General features: G+C 35.8%; 3 protein-coding genes across 3 annotated transcripts; 1 reads left to right on the top strand and 2 right to left on the bottom strand.

Annotated features, from left to right (window-relative positions):
- The first annotated feature begins 21 nt into the window (after window positions 1-21).
- Window positions 22-3,996, top strand: LOC113671830 (metallophosphoesterase domain-containing protein 1). Its single transcript, XM_027188089.2, has 4 exons — window positions 22-667; window positions 1,197-1,312; window positions 1,877-1,987; window positions 2,449-3,996. Exons 1-4 carry the CDS (start codon window positions 147-149, stop codon window positions 2,574-2,576), a joined length of 876 nt encoding a protein of 291 aa, XP_027043890.2. The 5' UTR covers window positions 22-146; the 3' UTR covers window positions 2,577-3,996.
- Window positions 3,055-9,193, bottom strand: LOC113671831 (biotin--protein ligase). Its single transcript, XM_027188090.2, has 9 exons — window positions 8,476-9,193; window positions 7,718-8,170; window positions 7,350-7,639; window positions 6,687-6,955; window positions 6,278-6,354; window positions 5,572-5,732; window positions 5,037-5,151; window positions 4,369-4,582; window positions 3,055-3,631 (listed from the first exon to the last, which is right to left on the bottom strand). Exons 1-9 carry the CDS (start codon window positions 8,594-8,596, stop codon window positions 3,451-3,453), a joined length of 1,881 nt encoding a protein of 626 aa, XP_027043891.2. The 5' UTR covers window positions 8,597-9,193; the 3' UTR covers window positions 3,055-3,450.
- LOC113671785 (uncharacterized) lies at window positions 8,923-12,186 on the bottom strand. Its single transcript, XM_089180972.1, has 7 exons — window positions 11,990-12,186; window positions 11,662-11,808; window positions 11,035-11,168; window positions 10,351-10,493; window positions 9,869-9,923; window positions 9,685-9,742; window positions 8,923-9,193 (listed from the first exon to the last, which is right to left on the bottom strand). The coding sequence occupies exons 2-7, from the start codon at window positions 11,754-11,756 to the stop codon at window positions 9,013-9,015; spliced, it is 666 nt and encodes a 221-aa protein (XP_089037098.1). The 5' UTR covers window positions 11,757-11,808; window positions 11,990-12,186; the 3' UTR covers window positions 8,923-9,012.
- Between the last annotated feature and the right edge of the window lie 16 nt (window positions 12,187-12,202).

Below are 12,202 nucleotides of genomic sequence, written 5' to 3' on the forward strand. Positions count from 1 at the left end.
GCAGACTGGTTCTATTCTCCCGCGGTCCAATAGCCTGCGCCTGCTGAAACTTTGCTCACGCAGGGCGGAAGAATCTAAGTAGTTCACAGAAGTTTAGTTGTAATCAATATTTAATTTTGGACATACTGACGGTAATTTAAACTTCAATGAAGAGGATTTTGGCTAAGGCGAAAGCTAAGCAAGATGGAGGTGTTACTGTGGAACATGCCCTCGAAAAATACGTGGATCGTCCGACAATTGCATGGAATCTTCTCGAGTCATCTCAAGTTGTAGAAAGGCTAAAGCTAAATGATATACGAAGCCCAAAGCCTCCTGGGCACACAAGATTTGTCTGCATTTCAGATACACACAACAGAACGGATAGAATGGAACATGCTATTCCCGATGGGGATATCTTAATTCACGCAGGAGATTTCACCAGTTGTGGAACCCGTGATCAAGTGATCCACTTCAACAGATTTTTAGGGACACTCAATCATCCTCACAAGGTTGTCATCGCTGGTAATCATGACATTTCGTTTGATCTCAAGAGCTACGATTCTCTGTGGTCAAACTTCACACGGATCAGAGAGGAACCTGAGGAAACTCGGAAGCAACTTACAAACTGCATTTATTTGGAAGACGAGGAAATAACTGTGCGGGGATTTCGAATTTATGGCTCCCCATGGTGAGATACTGAGGCTTGAGTTAAAAGAGGCGTAGAGCACATTTCTTGAGAGGCTTGGTATAAACCGGTCTTGAAAAGCTTTTTTAAATTTCAAATACAGGTTTTTGTGACTCAGGTGTCTATCAAGTGTTAACAAAACAAGCTCCTTGATGATAATTCCCTAGGACATTAATTACACCAAATTTGTTTGAGGAGTCAAGCATTACATGGGTCATAACATGCATGAATACATTCAAAGTAATTGTCATTAGTTTACATGACACCACATCTGATGTCCTGCTTGGCAGCACAGGGGCAGTATAGGTGTTTACATGTACATTATTACCATCAGAGGAATTTTCTTGGGAGAGAATCAACTGGAGATTGAGAGATCTCTAGGTTTGGATGTTGCTTTACCTTGTTGTATTTCTAACTCTAAATTTCCTCTCTTCATTTTCCTTCAACTGGCGATAAGTAAGGTGCAAGCTTTGTTTGCCTTAGATACTTTCTTTAGTTACTACAACAGATTTATATTCTGATACAATTCTAGGTCACCTGAGTTTTGCAACTGGGCCTTTATGAAGCCTCGTGGTCAGTCAATGCAGGAGACATGGAACAAAATCCCAGATGGCATTGATATCCTTGTGACCCATGGCCCACCCTTAGGTACTGTAGTTTGCTCAAATCCTTAACACCCTACATCAGTGTGCCTATTCTCTATACTGTTCTCATCACATATTCTCTTGTTTTGATGAGGAAAATTTGTTTGACAATCAAAAGCTTCTTCAGCTTCACTGTAGTAATAATTTCCTTTATCCTTACAAGCTTAATGCTTGATTCAGCAGTGAGACTGTAGGAATAAATCAGATGCTTGTCACTCTCAGGGGTTCAAGGATTAGGCCACTTAAAATTACTCATTATTTGAGTGATAATTTAGCAATAAGAGCTCCCTTATCACTCTACATTTCTGTGAAGCTCAAAAAACCATAAAAGCCAGTCCAAGAAATATTGGTGGAATACTATTGTGTCCCAAAGAAAAAGCCACAGGTGTGAGAAAACCATACCACAAAGTTACCCATTCCAGTAATTAGTTTTAAGTGTGAAGCTTTTTACTTGTGCTTTGAACTGTATTGCACAGTCATCTAATTTTCCCGTAACTAATTGACTTATTATATCAAACAAAGTGTTCACTGTTTTCTCAGCCTCAAAGTGTTACTTTACTCTTTATAGGTCATGGTGATCTTGCAGTTTCAAAGCTAAGAGCTGGATGTCTTAATCTCTTACACACAATACAGTCTCGCGTCAAGCCCAAGTATCACATTTTTGGACATATTCATGAAGGTATATAACATCATATAAAACATAACCTCAGGTTGTAATTTGTATGACTCAGTTATTGTAATAGGCAGATGAAAAAGCAAAAAATTTTGAAGTATTTGGTTTATCATATAAGAAACCCTTAAAGTTATGGTCTGTTTGGCTTCATTCTGTTAAGGGTTTTTTCATAAACCTTGACAAACAAACAAACACAATAAATGGAGTAAGTTTCTAAAGAAACCGTGTTGTTGTATTGGCAGAGGTTATTACAAGATAATTTGGTTTTATAAACTGAGGTGACATTAATTAAAATGGCCACTGGTGAGAGTTTCTTAAGCTGATGTTTTGAGCATTAGCAGAATAAATGATGTGATAATTGTTAAATTCTGAATACGTCTTTTAACCTAATTTTTTTAATATAATGACATTCAATAATCATTTAGTCCACAGATGTAAGAATAACATTTTTCAATTGTACTCCGTAGGATATGGAATAACTACAGATGGAGTTACGACATTTGTTAATGCCTCATCAGTAACAATCCAGTACCAGCCGTCTCATCCACCAATAGTATTTGATCTCCCAAACAAAGAAAGCCTTGATCAATCTTGATTTAACCTTTGCAGCATTCACTTTCTGTTAAGTTTTAACATGGGGCGTATTTGAATCAGACTCTTCCTTTCAGATGCTGTGTGCCCTCCAGTTAGTATAACTGGTAATTGTGATGGGATCCCTTCCTTACTGCTGCCATAGCATATTCCTTGGCAGACCTAAAATAGCTATGAAACCTCAGTGAGTTTATTCCCAAAAGTACTGACACAAGTATGTATAGTACATGAAAGCAAGACTCTGAAGCAAGTACATCACATGTTACAACAAAACAGGCTGTTCCTTCAGATGCACAAAGCCTGTCATGCTTAAGCAAATGATTTAACTCAATTCCAAGCGAGGGCTCAGAAGTAGCCTATTTTTCTCTTTAACAATTTCTCTTAATTAAAAAGTTTTCAAATTGTAAGAAGGATCGATTTTATATATTTAAATAACTTCATTCAGCTGAATACCTAGAATTTGAGAACTGCAGCTTATATTACTTTGAATTCATACATATTTATTCCATATTTTTGAAGTGTATAAAATTTGAAAAAAAAACCTAGAGCTGTATGTAAATATACTCAACTATCACAGCTTACATGACTAGAAAAATACTACAGATGGGTCAAACAAACTAAAAATTAGTCTACTAAATTTAATTCTAAAGGGTCTAACAGAGAACCTTTTTTAATGAGTTATTTGTTTTTGAACACAACCTTGGTGAGCCAAGTTTAAAGGTCTTAATAAATTTAATACATCTTGTTTTATGGCACATCACTGTCTCTTGAAATCCAAGGTGCTTCTCCCATCTAGTACAGTAAATCTTGTAAAATTTCAACTATCAAACAATTGTAATTTTAAAAAAGAAGTACAAGCCTAAAGTTGATTGATGTTGCTAGCCATTTTTCATGGCAATTAGATTTTTCAGCATGTCAAAAGTGTTTCCATCTGGTTGTACTGATAATAATTTACCAGACTTGGTTTGCACTAATAAGAAACCAAATTCATCAAGTCCTATTATCATCACTTCCTCCTTGTCTTTCATGTCATTCACTGACAGGTTAACAGTCACTTCACTGAAAATAGATTCAAGAATACATAGTTTAATTTAAAGTATCAGGCCCTGTTGTTCAATTGGCAGATAAAGTTATCTAACAGATATATCACTATTGGGTGGATAAATGTTAACAAACCATACTGCACTATCCATGATATAGAGATTTATCCAGTAGATAGCATTATCCACCCTTAAAACAACTGGGGTCAGGCTTACAATTAAGGGTGTATATGTTGGCACTATTTTGTCTTTGAAAAGTGGTACTTTAAAATTTGAGACATTATAAATTTATTTGCCACAACTACATTATCTTGTATGTCATATGACTTGGCATACTTACTTTACACAAGTTTAAAATGAACAAATTTCAGTCTTTAGAACCAATCATTGTTCCATTTGATAGTATTTAATGTTAGTTTGATTGTGCAGTTATTTTTCAGCATTAATTATAATAACTGGTAGGTAAGATCCTCAAAGGGTCAAATTTGTAAGTCAGATCAAAACATGACAAAAAAATTCTGAACTGTTAGTTCACCTACTGTAAAATTGAAAAAAAAACATCAGCAGTTAACAGTGTGATACCTAGATGATATGATCCCTCATCAATAATACAAATTTTACATTGGTGTGAAATTTACCCTTCTCATGTGACTAATATTTTCAGTCTGATACCAAATTGACAGTGACCATATATCATGCACTATTGACCAGCCATCAGCATACAATATAATTAACAAAAATTATCCTATTACATACCTATGAAGCCAGCGGTTGTAGTATTTTTTCAGAAAAGGTGCAGAACCATTCTCCTGGAAGTCCTCAATAAGGGCTTCTATTTTGTTGACTGTTCTTGCCAGCATCTCTTCCATAGTCAGCTGCTTTAGGTCAGTCCCACGATCACTATTATACTGTGAAATGATCTCATTAACACTGATGGTAGGTTCTGTGTTGCTGATGTTAATTCCCATTCCTCAGTGAGAAAAACAATAATTTAATGAAGAATGCCACTAATTCCTTAGTCAATATGACCTTAGCCTGAACTTCTGTTTTAAATTGACAGAATTTGGAAGTGTCGTGATTCAAGGAAAAACTTTTGATCAAATAGATTGGACAAATTGTATTCCAACAAATGATATTCCAGTTGTCAGTTTCAAATCTTACTTTGAACAGTTAGTGAGCTAAGTGGCCAAATCAACCAACTTTGAGGTTCATCAGCCAGACCATTTTTTTTTCTTGACCCTTTGGCTACATATTACTGTATTTTGCTTGGACAATAGAATCAGCATATAGAAACTACAGTAGTACCTATGAATGGGAAAGTGTTTTGATGGATACATCTCTTCAGCACTTAATTGGATTGCGAAAATTGACCAACTGGAGCTACCAATGAAAGTAGACTTTTAGATAAACACAGCAACACTTACCCATCACAGCACTCAGCATGTTATCTGTTGCTGATGATGTCACAATAACACCTCCAATTTTAATCTTATTGCCAAAATAAACATCATTTGGCCATTTGAGGCGGATGTTGATATCCTTTGTTAAGAAACAAACATACTGTGAGTCAAATGACTTCTGCAGTAATATCCACATTTCTAAATATTAAAAACATCTCAGGCATCTCAGCCCTTGCCTAAATGTTAAAACTAAGAAACAAAAGATGAAATAGTTCAAACCACCATAAATATTCTAAACAAAAATAGCAATCTCCATTTTCAGGTTCAGATTTCTTTAAACTTCAGATAAAGTTGAAAAAAAAAGGGATAAATGGTTTGTGAAGACAATGATTTCTTCACCCTCAATTGCATTCATTGTGATGCAGCCAGAATATCAAGTTTGTTATTGTTCTAAAGATAAGATGTACTTATTTCCTCCCACATCAAATAGTTGATCATCTCCAATTCAGCATTTCTTTCTGTCATAGTGTATTTATCAGCAGCTGTGTTATGTATTTACTTCATATCCTGGTTGAGATGTGATTGCCTCCACAGCAGCCAGTGAAGCAATGTGCTGTAGGTAGGGTGGTCTTCTACCAAGGTTGGATGCAAATGGAATTTTAACATGAAGGGAAAACATTAAACAACCAGATGGAGACAGCCACACATTTCCACCTCGGCCTGTGGTTTGATGCAGAAAAATTAAGTTTTATTTATATGCTGACACAAATGCAATCTGTGATCGATGAAATAAGAATTAATACATATATGTTAATTAATACACTAGGTCTCTACTTACATTATTAACCAAAGGGGAAATTTTAAGCCCATTCAATTCGATACATTTGTATAATAATAACAACTACTATCATAATGGAAATTTAAGAATCCAGATCAAATGAGGTGTACCCTCAAACTGTTTATGCCAAGATTTTGCTAAGATTATCATGAGCTCACTAACATTTGTAATTAGTTAACAACATGGTTTTGAGTGCAATTTAGTGTTCATAAGCACAAGTAAATATTTCAAAGACAGCACATGAATCATGTTGTGACTTTATGATAATTTAGTATGTGAAAAAAAAGCATCACAGAAAGTTAACAGAGATGAAATTTTGACAGCATGCATGCTATTTGTAATTTGCACTCGTGTTACCTGAAAAATGGACTTGTTTCAGCCAATGAGATACACACAATTTTATCATGTAGATTATCACATGGCTTACCCTGGCCTTTAACTTGCTGTCCTGCAACAACAACCATCCCCACATCTTCAGGGATATTTGAAGTAAAGGTATAATTCCTAAATTAAAATAAAATTTAAAAAAAAAAGAAAAAACAAAGAGTAGTGAGAATAGAGTATGACTTTGAGCAATAAAACATGGAAAACTGTTTCAGGATACTTCAGTTGTCCAGAGACAGGAGCCTGCTTTTTAACAGGTGTACTTAGAAAACTTATCCACACTTAATACCTTATGCATGGCACTTCATGAATAATTTAACTTCTGAGCCTGTTGAAGGTCAGCCATTATCTTCAAGAAGCACTTTTACAAAGGAGGAGCTTATTCAAGAAAAGCACTTTTAATTTTCATATTAAAAAATGCATTATTCTTGGTACAGATGACAAATACTAACCAATCAAAGATTGTTTGTGTGGATGTGATTACATCAGTGTAGAAGACAACTTTTCCCAAAACTTTAGTTTTTAAGTATTTCTGGTAGGTGCTCCAGTTAAAAGAAACAGCCTTGGAGTTTTCCTCATGACAGATAACTGGTAATTTCTCCTCTGTGACATTTGGAATATGCATTTCATCACTTGCCACAAAGTGTAGTGAGAGCTGGTTTCCTTTACAGATGCCGTCCTCCAGTGATGATCTTAAAGACTGCATAAGTTTTTGTTTATCCTTTAAATTATAAGAGACAAATAGCATTTAACCATGATTGTTACATGAAATATATCTTAAAATGTTATTATTTGGAGAAAGTTGGGCAAGCATAAGTGGCATGGTAAAGATAGAGATATTTCCATGGCAGATTGAGTAGGAGTTAGGGAATAGGTTTAACTTATAATATCATATTGGTCAGATGCTTGATGTCTTCTTATAATACGAGGTGAAAGTTAGTTAATAGTTTTATTTTCACAATAAGACTTACAGGGTACTCCATTTCCAATTTATTTGATTTTGTCATAGTATGTCAGTGGAAAAGCAAGGGGGAAAATTTTTGACTTACAAGGCAATAATTTTTTTAATCTTATTTCCTTACTTTTCTCTCAAATTTTTATGAAAAGAAGCTTACCAATTCATTTCCAAGAAGGAATAGTGGAGTCAGTTCTGGCACTTTCAGAGGCTTAAAACTCAATTTTAGTAGTTTTAAAATATGCAGCAACATCTTCCTTCTGGCATCACTGGATTCTCTCAAGCTTTTTAAGTTCTGTGTGTCTTGCTCAAGACTGACTAATTTTACATTATCAGCAAGTGACTCTAAATGAACAAGGCTAAACACAGCATTTCCAGAACCTTCGGAGATCTGAATGATAACTGGTCGCTGTGAAGTTTCTTCTTCTGCAATAATATTCACTCTCTCACCTGTATTTATTGAAAAAAAAATAAAATCAATCCCTTGTATTTTAAACATAAGGGTTTAAGTTACTCAGAACTGCTCACCTTCAAAATAATAAGGCTGACAAAGTGCAGAGAAATGGAGCTTCACTTCAGAGACTACTTCTTGATTTGTTATGAAGGATCCAATGAATGGCTCTTGGTATTCATCCAAGGGCTTTTTGACAACTTGACACGTAAATGGACTACACAGGCTTAGAATCTGTCCTCCACATTTAAGATACTTCAAAAACACTTCTTGAACTTTTGATGACACTGAGTCACTATTTCCTAGAACCAATAGAGCAGTGTTTTCGACCCATGGATGGGTGGTGAGCTGTTGTTCATAAATTCTGTATATTACATAGCTATGCAGATTTATAACTTGTGACAGTGCCCTCTTAACTTCAGTGAACCTCCTGCCTTCTGTGTCATAAGTTCCAGTATATATAAGGATGTTCGGAGGCTTTGAAGATTTAGTAGTCATAGCTTTGCTAACTTGACTAGTTAACCTTGAAGCTGGGGAATAATGCAGAGAACTTAAATTAGTGAAATACCTTTATGTTTCAATTTAAGAGACCATTTTTTAACAAAACCATTGTCATGATCGAGGAAAATATAAAATTGGTTTTCTAATAGAATATTGTAGACGGTATTGTCACGATCCTTTACATGAGATACTGCCGCTTTCATTTTCAAAAATGCTCCTAACCTTTACTATTCTAATATTTCTGTTAACTGAACATTTAAAAACAGTCACACATAACCCTTCGATTCGTTTCAATTGGCTATCAAGAGAGATAGTGCTAGGATCACATGTTTACCTGATGACGATCGAAGGGTCGAAATTTCATTTACACCTGCAACCTTCGTACACGACGAAGTCAAATTCAGAATCCTTAATTTTGTTAGGGCAAAACCAGCTAACCAACTAGCACCCAGCATTTTAAGGACGTCCAAAAGAGCGCGTTTCTCACATGACAAAACCACTACGACGTCTAAGGCTTTAGACAGACCAGGGGAATCACCGGTAGGAAATCGCGGGCGCTGTGTGTTGAGTGCTCATCTATGTAACCTTCATCATCTGTCTCGGGGAGTAATAAGGCCAGAAAACAGCGGGAAAAAGAAGAAAAGGATACCGCAGGTGCCACCTACAACCAGGAGTGTGTCAACAAATATATAGTTTTTGTGTATACAGCTTCTCAAATAATGTTAGAGAGGTATTAAAACTTAAGAGTATTCAACCTTGCCGCAGACGAAATAGAGTTATATGAAGTTTTGTTGGGACGCTTTTATTAGGTCTAATTCGATTTGAAAGACTCGGCAAAGTGATTGGAACCTCAAACTGTTAAACTGTTACATTACATTCGATACTCTATTCGTTTTAATGCACTGCCCAATTTCGAAGAAGCTATCATTAAACGTAACAAATAATTCATAGCTATCTTCTCCTCCTCTTCTTTATCTTTACTCGGATTCTCTGAAGCCGCTGATTCCAGGCAGGAATTACAGTTGGGACATATTTGTTCACTGTAGTCATATCTGATTTTGTCAAGAAAAGAAGTAAATATAGTCAGTTTTTCAATATATCGTACCGTTGATAGTCATAAAACAGAGTTAATAAGAGTAAGAAGCCATTATTAAAATAAAGACACTTAATCTCAAGCCACATTAGGATACTTAGGCTCCAGTTTCTCGAGGGGGGTGACCTTCCCTTAGGCTCTCACACCTCATATTCTGAGTCAAATTTTCACAAAAGTGTATTATATTCGCGCCTTAATTTTAGTTGATAAGTGAAGAAAGATCGGTTCACCACAATACAGCCTTATGGAAGCCACCACCATAGAGTTCGAAAATACCGTCGTTAACACATTATCAATTCTTACTACAACATGCATTAATCAGAACTCAGCATTTCCTACTTCATTGATTCCATAAAGATAAAAACTTATTTATCCCAGTAGGAACAAGGAAAAAACGACAATAAGCGGAAAGGAAATGAGCCAAGGTGTATTATTTAAAAAGCCACCTACTGTGTAACTACTGCAGCATCACAATCAGAGTCACCCTCCGTCAGAAACTGACACCCATCTGTTAGGAAGGAAAACTGCAGTCATTAATGATGTGTACCTCCTGATGAAGGAAGCAGAAAATTTCAAAGACGATGATTATGAATTATGATTTATGGAGAGATAATCAACTCGTCGATTCACTAACCTGAGCTTGTTTCATCGCTATGGTTTTTTTGGGGGACGACATGGGATGCCAATGTCTGCAACAGCATGAACAGATGAAACTTAAATGACAAGCTCTGCCAATTGTTACGCGTGTCGGCACTTTTTTCCTTTTTCATCAATCTTCATTGAAAACTATTTTACCTAGATAAGTTAGGCCCTTCTCGTGTACTGGTATTAAGATTAAAGAGTGGATCAACTCCCCTGTACCGAGTGAATGCCCTGCTTCATCTCGTATATATTCGACCACCATACTGCTAGGGGAAATATGTTTTTGGGGGTTCTCTTTACCAGGATTCCATTGTCTGAACCTCACTTCCTTCAAAGGGTGGTGTGACTGACGGAGAAAACAGTCATTAGAACCTTTTCAAGAAAGGGAGAAATGAGAATGCAAGTTACAAACTTCTTCCAGAGATAAATCCTTCTGCTTTCCGAGTGTTTTCTTTGTTATAAAATGTCTCGAACTTTAAGACTTGCCTTTGAAGAAGAAAGTTCACCATGGAGCCCAAAAGCTCGCGCAAAATCTTGTTGTTGATCGGACAGGATTCTATGCACATTATGTTTAAGTTTTTCAAGTTCTCCGTTTATTCTTTCACGCACAAAGTTATCTGTAAAAACAAAAATAAAATCAATGAAGTGTAAACGCTTCTCAAAAATGGTGAAAATGTTATATTTCTGTCCTTCTGTAATTTCAGGAACCTACAGGACATGCAAAGGACATGCATTAAGGGCCGGCGGGATTGAATCGTCTGTCGTTCAAAAGAAAAGTTAAATGGAAGCGAGCATACGAGGTCATACGAAATCCCATCCTCTTGTCTGCTTATATATTTTGTCAATTTGTATTATTCCTGCAATATAGCAATAAAGATACTAGTACTACTACGAATAAAAATAATGATACTAGCACTACTGCGAATAATAATAATAATAATAATAATAATAATAACGACGGTGATAATGATAATGATAAATCGGTAATGACGATATTAATCGATAAAGAAATTTATCAAATAATCAGAGAACCTAGCGACGAAGGCAGTAGGTGCTGCTTCAAAAATTAGGAAAGAGTTGGGATTGTTTTGAAGAAGTGAAAAGACAAAATATGCATTTTTAAAGCTATTTGATTAGAAATATTTTACATCTTCTTACCTAGATGTCGGAACACCGCAGCGGCAGCAGCTGAATCATCTGTAGAGCTGGATACTGACATGGCCTCATCTGACATGGGATTCATGTGCCCCACCTTCTGAGTATTTTCAACATCGTCAGCTATTTTCTTATAGCTATTTGAAAATCGAACAAAAATATTGTTGTAATAATGTTACAAGACACAAAAATAACACATTCTTGTGTGTAGGGATCAGTCGTTTAATCTTTTTCCCCCACAACCATTCTGATTTGCAAGGAAAAGAAAGCTAACAATAATAAACATATATCAGCGATGCAAAACTGACAGGAAAAAACCTTAATGGTCTGTGACAGGTTTATATTTCAAAGCCACTCAGTGTTTGGTCGTCCTACCCTCTTTGCATTTCCTACAACTTCGATCATTCAATTTTTTAACCCCTTGAAGATTGTGCACTGGTCAGTGTGAAAACTCCCCAAAAATGTATTTTGTTTTCTGTTCGTCGGAGTTTCAATTTACAACAAGAGCTACATTCCATTTTTATTGAAAATCAAATTCTGAATCTGAATAATCGTTTTACATTCTTAAATTAGTGTAAAATTGCATTCTCTCGGCAAGCCAGGATGCTTTTAGATTAGATGTCTACCTACCTTTGGTTGTGATCATCTGTGAATGTGGTGCAATAGTCGTTCATCAGTGGAGAGGTTTCATAAATATTCGTCAAGTGATTCGGATCAGCAGCCATCTTTGGGAGGTTTCGTTGTTTTTCAGGCTGTGGAACCACTTACTGTCGCATCCTAATAAAAACCAATATTTGTAAAAGAAGGCCTCTTTTTGACTTGAAGTGAAGGTGATTTTTACGCATTTGATAAAAAAATTAGCAAATTTAATGATTGTGATTGGTTTGAAGCGCATATAATCTGGGAATATTCTCAAACAGATTTCTCTAGCGCGATCTAGAGAACTCTATTAATTTACCTTTCCTCGAAGAATGAGGAAATTCTCAGTTTCAATCTGTATTTTGTGGAAATTTGGCCATTAATAATGTGAAGTGGCAGTGGTGTGTTCTCCCCAAAATTGATTCCTCCAAGATAGTTTTCGATGGCTAAGTAAACTTCAAAACGGCAGCTCAGATGTGTATTAAGTTTTCTGTTGATACATTTCGCGCCAAAAGTGACGCGCGCGCCGGTT

This window comes from Pocillopora damicornis, chromosome 8, assembly GCF_964200805.1.
Source record: "Pocillopora damicornis chromosome 8, jaPocDami1.2, whole genome shotgun sequence".
NCBI lineage: Eukaryota > Metazoa > Cnidaria > Anthozoa > Scleractinia > Pocilloporidae > Pocillopora > Pocillopora damicornis.

What these genes read in the sequence shown, in the direction of transcription:
- LOC113671785 (XM_089180972.1), bottom strand. Translation starts at nt 11,756, where the DNA reads ATGGCTGCTGATCCGAATCACTTGACGAATATTTATGAAACCTCTCCA. An exon ending in ACAGATGATCACAACCAAAG is followed by an intron (nt 11,169 to 11,661) that starts GTAGGTAGACAT and finishes ATTTTCAAATAG; the next exon opens with CTATAAGAAAATAGCTGACG. An exon ending in TGCGGTGTTCCGACATCTAG is followed by an intron (nt 10,494 to 11,034) that starts GTAAGAAGATGT and finishes TTGTTTTTACAG; the next exon opens with ATAACTTTGTGCGTGAAAGA.
- LOC113671830 (XM_027188089.2), top strand. Translation starts at nt 147, where the DNA reads ATGAAGAGGATTTTGGCTAAGGCGAAAGCTAAGCAAGATGGAGGTGTT. An exon ending in CGAATTTATGGCTCCCCATG is followed by an intron (nt 668 to 1,196) that starts GTGAGATACTGA and finishes ATACAATTCTAG; the next exon opens with GTCACCTGAGTTTTGCAACT. An exon ending in GACCCATGGCCCACCCTTAG is followed by an intron (nt 1,313 to 1,876) that starts GTACTGTAGTTT and finishes TACTCTTTATAG; the next exon opens with GTCATGGTGATCTTGCAGTT.
- LOC113671831 (XM_027188090.2), bottom strand. Translation starts at nt 8,596, where the DNA reads ATGCTGGGTGCTAGTTGGTTAGCTGGTTTTGCCCTAACAAAATTAAGG. An exon ending in GACCCTTCGATCGTCATCAG is followed by an intron (nt 8,171 to 8,475) that starts GTAAACATGTGA and finishes ATTATTCCCCAG; the next exon opens with CTTCAAGGTTAACTAGTCAA. An exon ending in TCCTTCTTGGAAATGAATTG is followed by an intron (nt 6,956 to 7,349) that starts GTAAGCTTCTTT and finishes TATAATTTAAAG; the next exon opens with GATAAACAAAAACTTATGCA.